The sequence below is a fragment of the Balaenoptera ricei genome, chromosome 1 (genome assembly GCF_028023285.1).
Source record: "Balaenoptera ricei isolate mBalRic1 chromosome 1, mBalRic1.hap2, whole genome shotgun sequence".
NCBI lineage: Eukaryota > Metazoa > Chordata > Mammalia > Artiodactyla > Balaenopteridae > Balaenoptera > Balaenoptera ricei.
In genome coordinates, this window is record NC_082639.1 from 33013493 (window position 1) to 33030701 (window position 17209).

General features: G+C 38.7%; 1 protein-coding gene across 5 annotated transcripts; it reads left to right on the forward strand.

Moving 5' to 3' along the window:
• Positions 1-31: 31 nt before the first annotated feature.
• Positions 32-11416, forward strand: LOC132349255 (zinc finger protein 684-like). 5 transcript variants are annotated; one of them, XM_059897529.1, is made up of 5 exons: positions 32-116; positions 654-762; positions 4772-4898; positions 5597-5692; positions 10100-11416. In XM_059897529.1, the coding sequence occupies exons 2-5, from the start codon at positions 760-762 to the stop codon at positions 11023-11025; spliced, it is 1152 nt and encodes a 383-aa protein (XP_059753512.1). In that variant the 5' UTR covers positions 32-116; positions 654-759; the 3' UTR covers positions 11026-11416. The 5 variants fall into 5 exon arrangements, with proteins under 5 accessions (XP_059753512.1, XP_059753531.1, XP_059753522.1 ...); XM_059897548.1 differs by lacking the exon at positions 4772-4898; XM_059897539.1 differs by lacking the exons at positions 32-116; positions 654-762 and adding an exon at positions 2162-2479.
• Positions 11417-17209: the final 5793 nt, after the last annotated feature.

Below are 17209 nucleotides of genomic sequence, written 5' to 3' on the forward strand. Positions count from 1 at the left end.
GTTTGCGTTCCTCCACGTGTTTCAGTACTGAGCGGCGGGTGAGCCAGAAGGGCTTGAGGGACAGGTGGAGAGCAGAGACCGGCTTCTCAGTTCATGTGAAGAAAGCAAAATTATAGGTAACTCCTATGCGCGGGGGCATTTGGCTCAGAGGAAGCCGAGTAAGGGCTGAGCTCCTTTCTGCCCAGGTCTGGCTGGGGCGTGGCGGGCCAGTCTGCGTTACTGTTGTGTAGGTAGTGTGGACCGCGTAGGGAGCCCCGCCTGTGCGTTGAACCGTAACTCATCTCATTCCACAAGATTTTTGACTCGCCGAAGGCAGTAAACCCCTTCAAAGCGACGGGGAAGAGAACCAATACAGCCAGTGCCAGACACTGTTAAGCACATTATTTTAAAGTATTGGCATTCGTTTATCACGATGACTTTGTAAGTGTACTCATCGTTTTACAGGGAGGTATGAAGCTGCTTCAATCACCCAGCTAGTTAGTGGAGGAGCGAATATTCAAACTCAGTGCTGTTTTACCCAAATTTCATTATTTTTGCAACATAGTACTTTGCCTAAAACAAAGAGTTAGTTTGTATTCTTCTTGAGGAGTGAATGCTAAATGAACTTCAACTTGTGATCATTGTTACTGAGAGAACTCTTGGTGTCTCTGCAGGAAGACTGTGTAATTGAACCTGAGGGTCCCTCTTGCGTATTCCTGCCTGTTTCAGTTTCCAGCGGCCCTGGTTAAAATCTACAAAAGGCCAACCTAGGGCCACAGGATGGTGAGTTTAAAGAATCGTGGCCCAACGTGAAGGTTCCCGTTGAAGGAGTGTTGCTTCTCCATCAGATTAACCCCGGGAAGAGGCTCTCCTGACCTGTGACTTTTTTACCCCATTTCAGTTGAGACAAGAATCAACTTCTGTCTCTACTATCTAGTGAGAGTAGGGCTTGACTCATGGCATTACATGTAAGTACCATCAAGGACTGTGTTTATGGAGGTGTTGCCCCAAATGTTTGAGGAGACAGGTGAGAATTACAGAAAATGAGTTTGGGTTTATGGGTCAGGCTCCACAGGAAAATGAAACTCACAGGAGGAGAATGAGGGTATGGTCAAGGGAAAGAAGAATCAAGAGCTACTACAGAAGAAATTCTGCTTCTTTCCTAAACACATTTATTCATTCCCCTTTGCTATTTCTCTGTCTCTCAGGCTCTCACAAACACACATTCACACCAGTGCGTTCCCTTCCTCATTGCTTCCTTCACAATTAAGCTGGCTCCTTACTATTTTAGTTGTCATATTTGCCCTTTGGGGTTATGCTGATTCCCTTTGTCCCCTTACTTAAATGCGGAACTAGTTTACAGAGTAATCACAGCCTCATGGTGCTAGAAGGACTTTTAGGAGTCTTCTGGTTCTGCTTCTTCATTTTAAGGAGATGGCAATTGAGTGCTAGAGTCCCACAGCTTGTTAGTGGCTGAGATCCAGTCTTCAATTCCCAGACTGTTCTTTTTCCTGCATCACAGTTCAAAAGTTTTGCCATGGGACTTACCTGGTGGCGCAGTGGTTAAGAATCCGCCTGCCAATACAGGGGACACGGGTTCGAGCGCTGGTCCGGGAAGATCCCACATGCTGCGGAGCAACTAAGCCCGTGCGCCACAACTATTGAGCCCCTGTGCCACAACTACTGAAGCTTGTGCGCCTAGAGCCCGTGCTCTGCAACAAGAGAAGCCACCACAATGAGAAGCCCGCGCACTGCAATGAAGAGTAGCCCCCACTCGCCACAACTAGAGAAAGCCCACAGGCAGCAACGAAGACCTAGCGCAGCCAAAAATAAAAAAAATAAAAATAAAAAAAAGTTTTGCCGCACCGCAGCGGCATGCAGGATCTTAGTTCCCTGCCCAGGGATTGAACCGGTGCCCCCTGCAGTGGAAGTGCAGAGTCTTAATCACTGGCCTGCCAGGGAAGTCCTCTGCATCACAGTTCAGTTGGGCCAAAGTTGCTTAATAAGTTTCTTTTGAAAACATGTAACAAGGAGTTTGATTGATTCAGCAAATATTTGCTGAGTGTCTGTTGTGGACCAAACACCATTCTGGTACTTGGTGTACCACAGTGAGCAAAACAGAATCTATGTTTTTCATGGAGGTAGAGAAACAAAAACCGAATAAACAGATACACAATCTGTCATTTGATAGTAGGTGCAATGGAGAAAAAGACAGAGTAAGGGTGTACAGAGTGGTGGTGACTGTGAGGGAGGAAGCTCTTTTATCTGAGGTTGTCAAGAAAAGCCTCGCTGCTAAGTGACCTGTAAGCAGAGACCTGAAGGAATTTAGAGAGTGAGCTGTGCAGTATCTCGATTTTTCCCTGGAGGAGAACAGCCCAGGCAGAAGAGATGTGCAGAGATCCTGAGTAATCATCCTTGGTATTTTGGAGGAAGAGCAAGAAAGCTGAATGTCTGATCAGAGTGACTATAGGAGGGTGCTTGAAGGATTGAAGTAGATGAGGTTAGAAGAGGTGGAACCAAGATGTTGTAGGGCGTTACAGACCTTTGTTTAAATTTTATATGTATATTTTTAAACTGTATATATTTACATGTATGTGTATATGTATATATTTGAAAAAATAATACATTATAAATATTTTAAAAGTACAAATATGTAAAAAAAATAAAATAGAAGTTACATATGATTCTGCTGTCTTTACAACCCTAAATAACAGTTATTTACATTTTGGTAAATAGCTATTATTTATTTGCAGAGACCACCAAGCTTGTGTGTCTCTGTATCTGCGTGCATATTCTTTTAAAAGGGGAGGGGAGGATCATGTTATATATATATATATTTTTTTTTTTTTTTTTTTGAGTTTAAAAGTACTTTACTGATATTCATTCAACCAATTTTTGTTTGTTTGTTTGTTTGTTTTAAACATCTTTATTGAAGTATAATTGCCTTACAATGGTGTGTTAGCTTCTGCTTTATAACAAAGTTAATCAGTTATACATATACAATATGTTCCCATATCTCTTCCCTCTTGCATCTCCCTCCCTCCCACCCTCCCCATCCCACCCCTCTAGGTGGTCACAAAGCACCGAGCTGATCTCCCTGTGCTATGCGGCTGCTTCCCACTAGCTATCTATTTTACATTTGGTAGTGTATATATGTCCATGACACTCTCTCACCCTGTCACATCTCACCCCACATGTTATATATTTTAACGTACTTTTTTCACCTACAAATATAAATGGAACCTCTTTCCAAAGCAGTATCTTTCTACAGCATCTTTTTTTTTAAATCAACACTGTTAATGGACATTTAAGCTATCATCTTTTTTTTAAAATCAACACTCTATTAATGGACATTTAAGCTATTGTCTGTGTTTTCATATTATAAGCAATGATATAAAAACATTATTTTTCATCTCTCCCTTTCTCCCCTTTTTTATTTTTAAAAATAGTCACAGTCTTATTGAGTGCTTACCACATATTGTTCTGAGTGGTTTCCATGTATTCACTTATTTAATCCTTGTAAAAATCCTATGATGTGTGTACTATTATCACCCGCGTTTTGCAGATAAGAAAACTGAGGTATAGAGTAGTTAAGTAACTTTCTCAGGGTCATTGCTGCTAGTAAGTGGAGTAGCTGAATTTGAACTCGGTTGCCTGGCTCCAGAACTCAGGCTTTTAATCTTCATATCCATCAATTTTTATTTCTTTGGGATAAGTTTCTGGGAGAAAAGAAATCACTAGATCAGAAATTAACAATAAATTGTAATAGATCAATGGGCAGAAATGTATACATCTACCCAAGAGAGACCATCCTTATCCAAGTTTCCTGTGATCATATCAGGATTAAAAGTGGACAAATTGGTCTTTCTATAACATGGACTTCCCTGCTTGTTTGAAAAGTCATTCTTTCCCCAGTAGCCTTTTTTGTAGCTGGCATACGGGTACTTATTTCTAGGCTGGAAAGGCAGGGGACTCCCCCTGTCTTGTTTTCGTAGATAGGTGTCCTTTCTCATGAGCCGCAGAAAGCGACCAACTTCCAGGCAAGATATCCATCCATCCATACGTCTATCCATCCATTTATTCATTCAAATTCCACTTTGCTTTCTGGTGAATTTGAAGTGACTTGTAAGACTCCATATATTAAAGTAGAAAAGTATTAATAGGTAAGAATATAAATGGGAAAAATAATAGATTGAAATTTAAATTGAAGAAAAATTAGAAAATTGATACGGAGGCCGTAGGGTCTGCACATACTTTGTAATGTTGAGATGCAAATTTATGCTTAATCTTGGCAGTCATAAAAACAGGATACCCAATCAGTGAAGTTATTGGCCATGTCCTAGAGAATAAGGTATAACAATTCCATAGATAAAGATTTTCCTGGCACTTATCGTGAAAGAAAAAAATTTGATGATTTGTCATAAATGAGTAGCCGTCTTCATATGACTGTTTTTCAGTGTCCCTTTGTATAAGCAGAATACATGAGGCCAAAACAATGCTCAGTGAACTTAGTATTATCTTATTCCTTCTCTTCCTCTCCCTCTCTCCATATATATGTACGTATACGTATGTATATATACGTATGTGTGTATATGTATATAGTGGGACAGTTTTAATATGATTTTCTTCTATCACAAATTTTAATTCTAAATCAAGTACGTAGTTTTTAGTTATTCTAGGTAACTTACTGCAAACTCTGAACATATGAACATAATTAGAGGAATTGCTCTGAATCCCCTCCACGTACCCCAGTGGTGCTCACTTCAGGTCGAAGATGAATGTACTATTACAGGGATCAGTGACATTCCAGGATGTGGCCGTGGACTTCACCCTGGAGGAGTGGCAGCTGCTGGGATGTGCTCAGAGGAAGCTGTATTGGGATGTGATGCTGGAGAACTTTAGAAACCTCATCTCAGTGGGTAAGGACAACTTCCCTGTGTAACTCAGGATATACTAATAGTACCCTTCCTTTAAGACTTGAGAAACCTGTGAACATTCTGAAGCATTAGTAAATTAGACCCTGAATTTTAGTGGTCAAAGAATCTTTTTCTTTTTTTTTGCTATTTCTGTTTGTTTGTTTGTTTGTTTATGGCCGTGTTGGGTCTTCTTTGCTGCGTGTGGGCTCTCGCTTTCTTTAGTTGTGGGGAGCGGGGGCTACTCTTCGTTGCGGTGCATGGGCTTCTCATTGCGGTGGCTTCTCTTGTTGCAGAGCACGGGCTCTAGGCGCGTGGGCTTCAGTAGTTGTGGCCCATGGGCTCAGTAGTTATGGCTGCGAGCTCTAGAGAACAGGCTTGGTAGTTGTGGCGCACGGGCCTCGTTGCTCCTCGGCATGTGGGATCTTCCCGGACCAGGGCTCGAACCCATGTCCCCTGCATTGGCAGGCGGATTCTTAACCACTGCGCCACCAGCTTAGTCCGGTCAAAGATTCATAATCCCCTTTGGGGATCAGATAGTATGTTTAATGCTTCTGCCTCCCAAATGAAGAAGGGTCTTTTCTGTTCTAAAGCTTGTTTGTTATCTTCACAGGCCCTAAGACTCCAGGAGGCAACCCGAATTGTGAGGTAGTCGTTTGTTCCTAGCACTTTGTCCCCAGTTCTGTGTTGTTTCCCATGAACAGGGTGTCCAGTCACCAAAACAAAAGTGATCTTCAAGGTGGAGCAAGGACAAGAGCCATGGATGGTGGAGGGAGAGAACCCACGTTGGCGCTCTCCAGGTGAGTCAGAGAAAGCAGGTAGATGGGAGTCTCTGGAACTGAGATCCCAGTTGGTGAGTGAGGGACAGGCACCTCTGAAATACTTTGCAGGAAGCACCTCTTAAAACCACACACCTTTGAAAGTGACTGGGTACACCTGACACAACATCCTCAGATCCCCAGATGGCACCTTCACTTCCACTCTTCCACGTGGCTGCTCTTTCTGTTTCTTAGCTCTTGTGTAGGAGGATGTCCTTCCTCTCTGCTCTGGCTCCTCATGCTGCCTGTTCCATCGAAGTGCTTGTTGGTTCTCTCAGTTCCTAGAATCCTCAGTCTTCTTCCCTCCTCAACATGATGGCCGATCTTTCCATACATCAATTTCTATTAATGTAATCAGATTGTGTTTATTTGGGAAATAAGGAATGAGGTAAGAGTCCAAATTGTTACACTAATAAGATTCTCCCTTGATGGAAGGCAATCTCAGAAACAGTGAAGAATTGCCTTCTCCTCCATTTTCCCTAACATTATTATATCAGTGGACTTAGCATTTGTAGGGTTTTGAGCAGTGATGGTGTTGTTTTGGACATGGTGTGGCACCATAGTAACAGTAGTCAGAGTTAACTTTCTTAACCACACAGTATTTAAAGGCAAAAGTTGGTAAAGCCTAGGAGTCTTATGGTTCAGATCCCCGGAAATAATGGAATCTGTATGTGTGGAAACCAGAATGCGAAATTTGAGTTAAAGAGTGTGGTGTCAGGGGCAAAGCAGAGTTTTGGAGGCTAGTACATCTGGAAGGTTGAAAGAGGTTATAAAAAAATAGGATTATTTATCAGGAAAAATTCTTATCAAGTAGTAGAAATAACTGATGATAGAAGCAAAAGAATTGACATCTGGTCTCTTTTCAACATTCTGCTGAGCCTCTGTGTTCCTGGGTATGTGTAGGCATTGGAGAATGAATCCTAGCTAGAAGCGGAGTTGGAGAACTTTCTACAAATAGGCCTCAACTGTGGCTTGGGTGGCTAGAGAGGATATAGGAAAGTGCCTATAGGTAAAAGGGAGTTAATGGCTTGACAGTTCTTTTGTGGTTGTGTGCAGGATGAGGAAGGAGAAGGAGAAATGTGTGAAGGAGACTCGGGAGCATCCTAACAGGAAAACTTAATTCTTAGACGTTATAGATTTTGACTCTGGTCAAATTTCCCCAACCCAATCTAGCTCTTCTCATTTCTCGAAATGCCTTTATCTCTTTGTTCCCCTGGTTACCCTCCTCATTCATTCCTCTGAAATGGCTCTCCCCATTCTCAGAGCTACTCTGCATCCTTGTTAAGAGCCCTTTTTAACTTTCTTTGTCATTGTTATAATATTACTTTGTGCCTATTTTACCATCTTTCACAGAATGGAAAGTCATATTTATAAATAGAAAAAGCTACTTGTTCTCATTATTGTTTTCCGGAAGCCTCCATTTCAGCAGTTTCTTCTTAATGCCCAGGGCAGGACAAATACAGATTTCTTTTTTGTTTTGTAGTCCAGAATGGGACACTAGACCTGAAACCAGAGACTTTTTGCATGTGTGTGGTAAAAAAAAATGCATAATATGAAACTTACACTCATTGGCAAACTTTTAAGTGTATAGTACAATATTGTTAACTATATGCACATTGGTGTACAGGGGATCTCTAGAACTTCCTCATCTTGCAGGACTGAAACTCTAAACCCATTGAACAACTCGCCATTTCCCACTCCTCCCTGCCCCTGGCAACCACTACTCTACTTTCTGCTTATATAGGTTTGACTATTTTAAATACCTTATGTAAGGGCCATCGTGCAGTTTTTGTCCTTCTGTGACTGACTGATTTCACTTAGCCTAATGTCCTTGAGGTTCATCCATGTTGTAGCATATGAAGGATTTCCTTCTTTTTTAAACTATGTATATACCATATTTCCTTTATCCATTCATCTGTCAGTGGACATTTAGATTGTTTCCAGCTCTTGGCTATTGTGAATAATGCTGCAGTGAGCACAGGAGTGCTAATATCTCTAGGAAATCCTGTTTTCAATTTTTTTGATAAATACCCAGAAGTGGGATTGCTGGATCATATGGTGGTTCAATTTTTGATATTTTGAGGAAACGCCATACCATTTTCCATAGTGGCTGTACCATTTTACATGCACACCAACAGTGCACCAGGGTTCTAATTTCTCCACATTCTTGCCAACACTTGTTATTTTGTTTTTTTGTTTTTTAATAATGGACATCCTAACAGGTGTGAGGTGATATCTTATTGTGGTTTTGATTTGCATTTCCCTGATGATTAGTGATGTTGAGCATCTTTTCATATACCTGTTGACCATTTGTATGTCTCCTTTGGAGAAATGTCTATTAAAGTTCTTTGCCCGTTTTTTGCTATTGAGTTGTAAGTGTTCCTTATATATTTTGGATATTAACGACTTATCCAATATATGTTTTTAAAATATTTTTTCCCATTCTGTAGGTTGCCTTTTCACTCTATTAATTGTTTCCTTTTCTTAACAGAAACTTTTTAGTTTGCTGTAGTACCACTTGTCCATTTTTGCTCTTGTTGTCAGTGCTTTTGGTTCCCTATCCAAGAAATCATTGTGAGCACGAGTATTTTGAAGTTTTCCCCTATCTTTTCTTCTAGGAGTTTTATAGTTTCAGATCTTATGTTTAAGTCTTTAATATATTTTGAGTTGATTTTTGTGTGTGGTGTAAGATTGGGGTCCAATTTCACTCTTTTACCTGTGGGTATCTGGTTTTCCCAGCACTATTTGTTGAAGAAACTATTCTTTCCCCATTGTGTTGTCTTGGCACACTTCTTGAAGACCATATATGCGTGGGCTTATTTCTGGGCTCTCTATTCTTTTCCATTGGTCTATATGTCTGTCTTTATGCCAGTACTATAAAGTACAGTTTTGATTACTGTAACTTTGTGATGTGGTTTCAAGACAGGAAATGTGAGGCCTGCTGCTTTGTTCTTTCTCAAGATTGTTTTGGCTCTTGGGAGTCCTTCGTGGTTCCATACGAATTTTAGAATTGCTTTTTCTTTTTTTTTTTTTAGTTAATTAATTTATTTTTAAATTTATTTTCAGCTGCATTGGGTCTTCGTTGCTGTGCGTGGGCTTTTCTCTATTTGCGGCGAGTGGGGGCTACTCTTTGTTGCGGTGCACAGGCTTCTCATTGGGGTGGCTTCTCTTGTTGCAGAGCACGGGCTCCAGGTGTGTGGGCTTCAGTAGTTGTGGCACACGGGCTCAGTAGTTGTGGCTTGCAGGCTCTAGAGTGCAGGTTTAGTAATTGTGGCACACAGGCTTAGTTGCTCTGCAGCATGTGGGATCTTCCCAGACAAGGGCTTGAACCCTTGTCCCCTGCATTGGCAGGTGGATTCTTTTTTATATATATATTAATTTATTTTATTTATTGATTTTTGGCTGCGTTGGGTCTTCATTGCTGTGCATGGGCTTTCTCTAGTTGCAGTGAGCGGGGGCTACTCTTCGTTGTGGTGCGCGGGCTTCATATTGTGGTATCTCCTCTTGTTGCGGAGCATGGGCTCTAGGCACATGGGCTTCACTAGTTGTGGCATGCAGGCTCAGTAGTTGTGGCTCGCAGGCTCCAGAATGCAGGCTCAGTACTTGTGGCACACGGGCTTAGTTGCTCTGCAGCATGTGGGATCTTCCCAGACCAGGGCTTGAACCCATTTCCCCTGCATTGGCAGGCGGATTCTTAACCATTGTGCCACCAGGGAAGTCCCAGCAGGAGGATTCTTAACCACTGCACCACCAGGGAAGGCCCCTAGAATTGCTTTTTCAGATTCTGCAAAAAATTCCACTGGGATTGCACTGAATCTGTAGATACATTTGGGTACATTTGGGACATTTTAACAATAGTCCATGAACACAGAAAATGGAAAATGTCTTTCCATTTATTTGTGTTTTCTTTAATCTCTTTCAGAAGTGTTTTGTAGTTGTCAGTGTACAGGTCTTTCATCTCCTTGGTTAAGTTTATTTTATTCTTTTTGATGCTATTGTAAATGGATTGTTTTCTTAATTTCCTTTTCAGATTGTTTGCTTTTAGGGTATAGAAAGACAACTGACTTTTGTATGTTGATTTTGTATCCTACGACTTTGGTGAATTTATTAGTTCTAATAGTTTTTTCATGGAATCTTTAGGGTTTTCTGAATACAAGATCATGTCATCAGTGAACAGAGATTCTTTTACTTCTTCCTTCCCCGTTTGGATGTTTTTTGTTTCTTTTTCTTACCTAATCGGTCTAGCTAGGACTTTAGTCCTATGTTGACTAGAAGTGGTCAGAATAGGCATCCTTGCCCGAAAACATAGACTTTAAAATTTTCTTTCTATTACATGATATTGGAAGGAGTAACTGAGAACTGAGAATATTTCATTTTACTCCTTTTTAGAAGTTATCTGCTTACTTGATGATGAGCTAGAGGAACAGGAAGGAGAAGGAAGCAAAGACAATTTTTTGAACCAAGGTATGTTCACCTTCAAGAAAACACTGACCAACGAGACAGTCCAAAATTGTAATCTGAGTATAAATTTTATTTCTTCAAGACAAAAACAACATAAATGTGAATCAAATGGAAAGTGTTTGCAACCTAACTTATACTTTCTTAGTTATAATAAAAGTTATATCAGAGAAAACTCTTATGAATACAAGGAATGTGGAAAAGCCTTCAAAAACAAGGTGTGTCTTATTAGACATGAAAAAAAGCACAGAAGGAAAAAAACCTTTGGGTGCAGTGAATGTGGGAAAGGCTTCCAAAAGAAGTCTCGTCTCATTAGACATGAAAAAAAGCATACAAGGAAAAAAAACACCTTTGAATGCAGTGACTGTGGGAAAGCCTTTAACAGTAAGGGACACCTTGCAGCTCATCAAAAAATTCATAGTGGAGAGAGACCCTTTGTGTGCAGTGATTGTGGGAAAGCTTTTACGCATAAAGCACAACTCGTGGTCCATCAGAGACTCCACACTGGAGAGAAGCGTTATGAATGTGGTCAATGTGGGAAATCATTCACCTGGAACTCCTCCTTTACTCAGCATGTGAAATCGCACACACCCGAGAACTCATTTGAATGTAAGGAGTGTGGGAAAAGCTTCAAGTACAGTTCATCCCTTTATAAACACTCCAGAATCCATACAGGCGAGAAACCATACCGATGCAGAGAATGTGGCAAAGCTTTTGCAGACTCATCAGTGTTGGTCATGCATCAGAGAATTCATACAGGCGAGAAACCCCACGGGTGCACTGAATGTGACAAAGCCTTCATCAAGAGATCACATCTCCTTAAACATTACTCAACTCACAGCAGAGCAACAAAATAAATGCAACACATGTGGGAAATCTTTTAACTGGAAGACACATCTCATTCTCCATCAAAGAAGTCATAAAAACAAGGGAGATTTGTAAATGTGGGAAAACTTAAAATTAGCCTTTTACTGAAGCAGCAAAGAATTCATCATGAGAAAAACCCTATCAGTTGAATAAATGTGGAAAGGCATGTTCTGAAATTCATGTTCTATAAGTGATATTACTAATTTTATTGAAAAGATTACAGAAAATTTTGAGCTACAGACAACTTTACAGTAAAACTGAGGAAGTTGTGAAAAAATTGAATAATTAAGGCATCAGACTGACTATATTTGCATGTGTACACTGCCCCTGATTTATGATTTTTACACAATTTATACAAATGTCTGCATTGCTTAAGAAATTTGTATAACCGTGGGTTTGAAATATATGCTATGCACATTATACAAAATTATATCTGTTATAATGATGGTTGCACAACATTGTGAACGTACTTAATGCCAATGAATTGTACACTTAAAAATGGTTTAGATAGTACAGTTTATGTTCTGTATATTTTACTACAATAAAAAATGTATAAATAAAACTTAAACCCCTTCTAAAATTATATCTATTAAGATCTCTGGTAAACACCATCACTGTCTCTTCAAAGCCTAAAATCACCATATCCAGAATTGCCAAATATAAATGAAATAATATGGTTTATTATGTAAGATGAAGGTCAGTGCTAGGAACTTGATCTCTAACCATTTCGTGGCACTTATGAATAGTTACGGCAGTTGTTACTGAGCCTTCTTGAGCCTCCTCTTAAATAATAGTCAGGGACAGTTATGAAGTCTTCTGCTCTGCTCAGCTGAGGACATTGTGTAATATGTTTTCTTCTCTGTGCAAAACGTGTATGTGTGCATGTGTGTGTATGTGCGTGTGTGTATTTAATCCTGATTAACCGGACACTGAAGAAAGAAAACAGCTGTGTTCTGTATTACTCTAAGCACTTAGTACAGGGGAAGAGGCATTTCTCCAGATAAATAGTCATAAATAAAAGCCATCCTATTTTACTGGAGCGGCTACATAAGTAGGAGTGAACCTAAAGCAGTATATAACTGGGGTACTTAGTTTAGAAAAATTAGGTGTCATAATACTTTGTGAGACTTCTGGAAGGAAATTATTAAAATCAATATTATTGATTAAAATAAAATTAAATTGTCTATATTATTATTAAAATCAATTATTACCTTTTGTTTAGGAAATCGATTCAGAGATATCTCAGGCTTGTTTGGAAATTTCCAGGTGACTACCATAGGTATCATATCAAGCTATATTGAAAAGTGTTTCTGCTTCCTTGAACTTCTTAGCAACTCTTTTATAATTTGACATTACATAAATTCTGTGTATTCCCTTTAAAGACACATAAACTCACAATGATTTAAGTGAAAATTCTGTATTTCACTTTAAGTGTTGCTTGCTAATATGAGTCTTTAAGCCCTTTCTTCAGACTTGGTTAAAGCTTAGGTACTGCATTGAGCTTGAACCTATATTCACAAAATCAGGTTTTCTCTTGCAGCATAAGTTTTGGGATTATATGTGTGAACTTGGAATTGTTTTCCCTCATTAACATTTTTGCAGGGTGATGATGATAAAGACGTGAATGAGAGTGATTTTCTGAATATCCATCAAATCTAAGTGAAGCCTTGTCTTACAGAGTTTTCATTCTGAGACTGTATGCTAATTAAACTTAGGTAGTCACACCAAATCACTTGGCAAACCACAGAAGTATGTATGTAAATTAATTATAAACTCAGGGATCTTTTTTCAATTTTGACTGCCTTTTCTCTCACTTCCCTTTAGAGCTGTCATTTTGCCTTATTTAACATTTTCTCTTCCCCTCCTAGCTCTTTCTCAGCTCCTGACTTTAGCAGTAATATTAGTATCTGAGCAAATATAAAGTTTAAGACAGCAAGAAGACAGACACCCTTGGAGGGTGGGGACTGTCTCATTGCTGCTAGAATGAGTATTTGGTATTATGATTTGAGCTCTGAATTAAACTATTTGTTCCCTTTCTTAATTAATAGAGTAAAATAATTAGCTAAGTATGAACCATAATGAAACAAAATTAAATACGTGTTTAAAAAGTTGAAACAAAGAAAAAAAATTTTTTTTCTATTTAAACCAAGTCATTGTCAGGCAATAAAACAAAATCATGAATCTCACTAATTCTAATGCATTTCATGGGTCTAGAGCTCACATTTGTGAGATGTGCAGAAAATCATGTCTAATAATAATCAAATATACAAATTATTTTTAAGTAAAGTCAAGTGAATTTGAAGTTCTTTTAATAAAACATGTACATTTTTATTGAATAAAATAGGATAAGGGGTACTAGACATTTACATATAATTGGAAGAGTCTTATATCTGCCAAGACACTGTTGTTGGTGATTGTTGTGATCACAAGTTATTGTAGTGTTTTACTTTCTTGAGCATATTTAATATATTGCTCAATTTATCTTTCTTTTCTTTTTCTTTTCTTTTCTTTTCTTTTCTTTTTTTTTTTGGGGTGTGGCTTGCAGGATCTTAGTTCCTCGACCGAGGATCGAACCCACGCCCTCAGAAGTGAAAGTGCAGAGTCCTAACCACTGGACCACCAGGGAATTCCCTATCTTTTTTAAAAAGTTGAGATATAACTGACATGTAACATCATGTTTGTCTCAGGTGTACAACATAATGAGTCAATATTTGTATACATTGCAAAATGTTCTCCACAAGTCTAGTTAAAATCCATCACCACACACAGTTACTAAAATTTTTTTCTTGTGATGAGAACTTTTAAGATCTACTCTCAGCAACTTTCAAATATGCAACACAGTATTATTAACTATTAACCATGCTGTGCATTACATCCCTATTACATATTTTATAACTGGAAGTTTAAAGTTTGTACCTTTTGACCCCCTTCTCCCACTTTGCCCAGCCCCCACCCCCAGCCCTTGGCAGCCACCAATGTGTTCTCTGTAATCTGTGGGTTTGGGTTTTGTTTTGTTTATTTTACATATAAGTGAGATTATATGGTATTTGTCTTTCTCTGTCTGACTTATTTCACTTAGAAAATGCCCTCCAGGTCTATCCATGTAGTTGCAAATGGCAGGATTTCCTTCTTTTTTATGGCTGAGTAATATTCCATTGTGTATATACCACATTTTCTTTATCCATTCATCCATCAATTGACACTTAGGTTACTTCCATGTCTTGGCTGTCGTAAATAATGCTGCAAGAAAAAATTTCAAACAGTAACTAGTTATATTTTCAAATAATATGTTTAACATGTTTTCTTTCAACTTCAGAAATGTTTGTGGGCAAAGTACTTCTGTATTTAAAGCTAGAGATATGACCATTTCTCTGAAAAAAGAACAATAAAAAGTTATTTTCTCACATTTCCAGACTTCTTTGACACCTGGACTCTAGTACTGGACACATAAAAAGTGCTACATGGGGAGCTTTCTACCATTGACTTCATTCTTTTCCTGTATGACCTCAACCCCAGAACATGATTTTGGCAGGAAGAAAACCAAAATGTTTTTTACACTCAGGTCAAATATGATCTTAAATCCCCAGAAGCCCATTTTTCTTCATTGGAAGTCTGTGCCTTTGTCTAGTTGTCCAAAGTGTTTGAAATAGTCATGCATAATGTAAGCAGATTATCCTTTTTCACACCCACCTTCCCTCAAGAATGTTACACTTTGAGATATTTTTACTTTAACTTTTTTCCTTTTAACAGGAACACTCAAATATGCTATTTTTTCTCTGTTTAAGTGTTTATACACGGACATTAAGTTGATTTTTTTCCAGTTTGAAGATAGGTTTATTTTTGAATGCTTTTATAATACCTGCTTATTAAAAAATATATATATATATCTATATAGAAGGCCAAAAATATCTCGATGAAAATATCACCTGAAATTTCATTTTCCTGAGAAACCAGCATTAACATCAGCCACCCGAGAAGAGCAGGATGCAAGAAGTATCGATGAACAAACAAGTTGTAAGCAAGTTGGTAAAGCTGAGTTTATGTTGGGTGTAAGTAATTTAAATGATGACTGCTTTGGGAGAGGGCTAGAAATAAGGTAAAATGAATATTCTAGAGAATAAAGTTGGAAAAGTGGGAGGAATCAGGGCTAAAGTGTTATAAAATCCTTGATCTGGGAAAGGATAGAGATACTAACTTTATACCTTGTTGAATATGCATGTTAAAAATTGAAGGTTAACCACTGAAAGAAATAGACTAGGTCGCAAATCACTAGAGAGAAAAAAGGGGATAAAGAGAGCTGTAAATCCAATAGAAAACAGGAAAGAAAAACCAAAGCAATGAAGGAAAGACATGGTAAATAGAAAGCAAAAATAAAACAGCAGGAATGTGTCAAAGTATATCACTAATCACAATAAATGCAAATGGATTAAATCACCTTTCCTACGGAATAATAACGTTCTATTTTTTTTTTAATAAATATGTCAGAAGCACCTTATAATTTACATTGCAAAAGGTAGATAATCAGGTGCTCTCCCTAACCCCAAATCAAAAGAGCTGGTGCCTTTCTGGAGAAAGGAAGGAAGAAGATAAATTGGTGATATTGTCAAATTATTTCATGAACTAATACTATCTCTTATAAAAAATGTTTTCTTCAAATAATTTTTTCAAGTCTAGAAATTAACTATAGCTAGGAAGGTAGTAAATGTGTTTAATTAGTATAACAGTTACTGCTTTCTTTTGGACAGAGATGGGATTTAGTCTGATTTTTGAGCAAGATGTTTCATATAGCACAGCAGCAGTAGAAAGTATCTTTAAGATCAGAGCAGCTGTTTCTCTTGCATCAGGGTTCTCTGTCTTCATTATATTTTAATCAAGATGGTAAGAGAGATACTCTTTATTCCTCCTTCTTTTAACCAGAAAGGCCTTAAAAATCCATACTTTTTCAGAGACTACCAAATTGTTTTTTAAAATCCAGGTATAAACTGCATACAAGAAGACTGAAGCAAAATCATACAGAAAGGATGGAAAATAAAGGAATGGAACAAGATCCACTGAGCAAATAATAGAAAGCTGATACATCCTTATTAATTGCTATAGATCAGGAGTTGGCAAACTTTTTCTGTAAAGGGCTAGATATTAAATATTTTAGGCTTTTGTGGGCAATACAGTCTCTGTTACAACTACTCTGCAATAGCATGAAAGCAGCCATAGACACGTAAAAGAACGAGTGTGGTTGTGTTCTAATAAAACTATTTACAAAAACAGTGAACAGGGGACTTCCCTGGTGGTCCAGTGGTCAAGCTTCCACTGCAAGGGGCACGGGTTCCATCCCTGATTGGGGAAATAAGATTCCTCATGCTGTGTAGTGCGGCCAGAAAAAAGAAAAAAGAAAAACAGGCAGCAAACCAGAGCTGACCCCTGTTCTGACTGTATACTGATTATATAGCAGTGAGCAAAAAAAGGCATGATGCCAGCACTTAACTCAAAAAACAATAATCAAACAAATATATAATAACCCCAGGTATTGATAAGTAAAACATTAAAAAAAAAAAAAAACCCATCAGGCGATTGAATTCATAGGAAACTAAGGTGGAGTGGCCAAGGAAGACCTCTGAGAAGGGGAGACTTTTAAATAGAGACCTGAATGCAGCGAAGGAGGGAGCCTTGGAAAGATTGTGCAAGGGTCCGGAGGCAAGAGTGAGCCTGGCCTGTGGAGAATCAGCAAGAAGTCCAGTGTGGCTGGAGCAGAGAAGTGAAGGTGAGTTTTGTGCATTAGACAGGTGCCAGATTATGTGAGATTTCCTTCTAAATGTGATGGGAAGGTTTTGAAGATTTTGAAGATTTTTAGCGGAAGAGTGGTATAGTCTGGTTTATTTTTGGAAAGTTCTCTCTGACTGTGTGTGGGAAATGGATAGTAGGGATGGCAAGAGGGCAAATAGGGAGACCAGTTAAGAGGCAATTGCCTTGGAGTCCAGACCACAGAGCATGGTGTTTTAGTAGTGGAGGTGCTCTTCTAGGGGCTGGAATGTGTCAACTTTGGAAGCAGTGTGTTGAAAAGGGCAGAGCCACTGTCAGTCTGTGTCACTGCTATGGTCTGAACGTTTGTGTCCCACCGCCCCCAAATTCATACGTTGAAAACCTAATAACCAAGGTGATAGTAGTAGGAGGTGTGGC